The 1811-nt window shown below is 40.8% G+C and overlaps 1 protein-coding gene across 1 annotated transcript; it reads left to right on the top strand.

The window, feature by feature from the left end:
• Positions 1–54: 54 nt before the first annotated feature.
• On the top strand, positions 55–1312 carry LOC9298484 (sarcoplasmic reticulum histidine-rich calcium-binding protein; the record flags this gene model as incomplete). Its single annotated transcript, XM_021031863.1, has 2 exons — positions 55–1043; positions 1176–1312. Coding segments are annotated over 2 exons (1005 nt in total), but the record flags the coding sequence as incomplete, so codon positions are not given.
• Positions 1313–1811: the final 499 nt, after the last annotated feature.

Genomic DNA, 1811 nt, shown 5'->3' with positions numbered 1-1811 from the left:
GAAATGATTGAAGTACCCTTCATCTAAGTCCCCTGCATTTGGCCAAATCTTCAGCGTCAATCGCTCTCTGGCTCGACTGCTCCTAGTGAAGCTGATTCATCTGAAGCAGGCTTGTCTAAGGAGCAGAAGTTGAAGGCAGAAAGATTGAAACGTGCAAAAATGTTTGTGGCCAAGTTAAAACCTGATGCGCACCCTGTGCAACAAGCTGAACCGTCGCGAAGCATATCAGTTGAACCGTTGGACTCTGGGATTTCTGGATTAGGTGCTAATGCTGCCAAAGAAAGAGACAGTAGCTCGATTCCATCTGTAGCTGAGACAAAACTAGCAGATGATGGTAACAGTGAAAGACGACCAAAGAGGAATTACCGTTCGAGATCACATAGAGATGAAGATGTTAAGATGGAACAAGAAGAAGGAGAAGAGGAAGAGAGCAGCATGGATGAAGTGACAGAAGAAACCAAGACTGATAAGAAGCATTCATCTAGTAGAAAACGGCATATTAGGCATAAACATAAGACACGATACTCTTCCAAGGACAGACATTCTCGGGACAAGCACAAGCATGCGAGCTCCTCGGATGATGAGTATCACAGCCGTTCGCGTCATAGACACAGATACAGCAAATCTTCAGATAGGCATGAGCTATATGATTCTTCTGATAACGAGGGTGAGCACCGACACAGATCTAGTAAGCATAGCAAAGACGTTGATTATTCTAAGGACAAGCGTAGCCATCATCACAGATCCAGGAAGCATGATAAACATCGTGATTCATCTGATGATGAACATCATCATTACAACCGACACAGATCCAGTAGGCGCAAACACGAGGACTCTTCAGAAGATGAGCATGGTCATCGACACAAGTCTAGTAAACGTATAAAGAAAGATGAGAAAACAGTGGAAGAGGAGGCTGTTTCAAAGTCAGATCAGTCTGATCTTAAAGCTTCTCCTGAAGATAACATCCAGTACCCGCGAAACGAACCAACTCAAGTTTCGGATGAGCTAAGAGCCAAAATCCGTGCCATGTTAGCTGATACCTTGTAAGTTTCTTTTAACTGAACGACTCTAATGACTTTCTAGTTCCATTTCGGTGTCTACTAGTATTAACTATTAAGTTGACAATGTCAATGATTGGCTCTGATTGATTATTATCGGATTTGTTCGGCTTTCAGGGGAGATGGACGTTGAGTATTTAAACCGATGTTGAGTTGTAGAACTAAATTTTTTGTTTTTTTTTGCGAACTAATTACGAAATTATTCTGAAAAAAGACATTATAAAGCTTTACAAGGAAATCTGTGCTTTTGTTAATCAGGTAATTATCAGACTTCAGACCATATCATAGAAATATATTTTTAAAAATATCAGAAAAGATAAGAACCATTCTGCATTACAATGATATTAAAGAAATTTAAATAAATATTTGATTCACATTATTGCGACGTATATGTAGTTGATGAGCAAATTGTTTATATGTTCCGTAGAAACTCGAACAATAGGATTTTGAATCTCCTTTCGTTGGGGGATACTCCATCCCCGTCGCTCCGTATAACAATGTTTGTGCTACTTATCGATGGCCAAGTTCATTGGAAAGTCGGAACTTTCATCACCGGGGAATATCATCCCCACGTTAGGTGTACGGCGTATATACCTTCTGGCGGAATAGTGCCGCTTATCGAAGATAATGCTCAGCACAAATCTGGCTATTATGTAAAAAAACTTCTTTCGAGATGCTTGGAACTTGGAAGTAGGGGTGAAGTTAAGAGTGCAGTTGTTCGAGCAAGCAAATGGCTAGCAGGGCCGAGGAGTT

Source organism: Arabidopsis lyrata, assembly GCF_000004255.2.
Source record: "Arabidopsis lyrata subsp. lyrata unplaced genomic scaffold ARALYscaffold_527, whole genome shotgun sequence".
Lineage (NCBI taxonomy): Eukaryota > Viridiplantae > Streptophyta > Magnoliopsida > Brassicales > Brassicaceae > Arabidopsis > Arabidopsis lyrata.
This window is presented reverse-complemented; position numbering and strand designations above follow the sequence as displayed.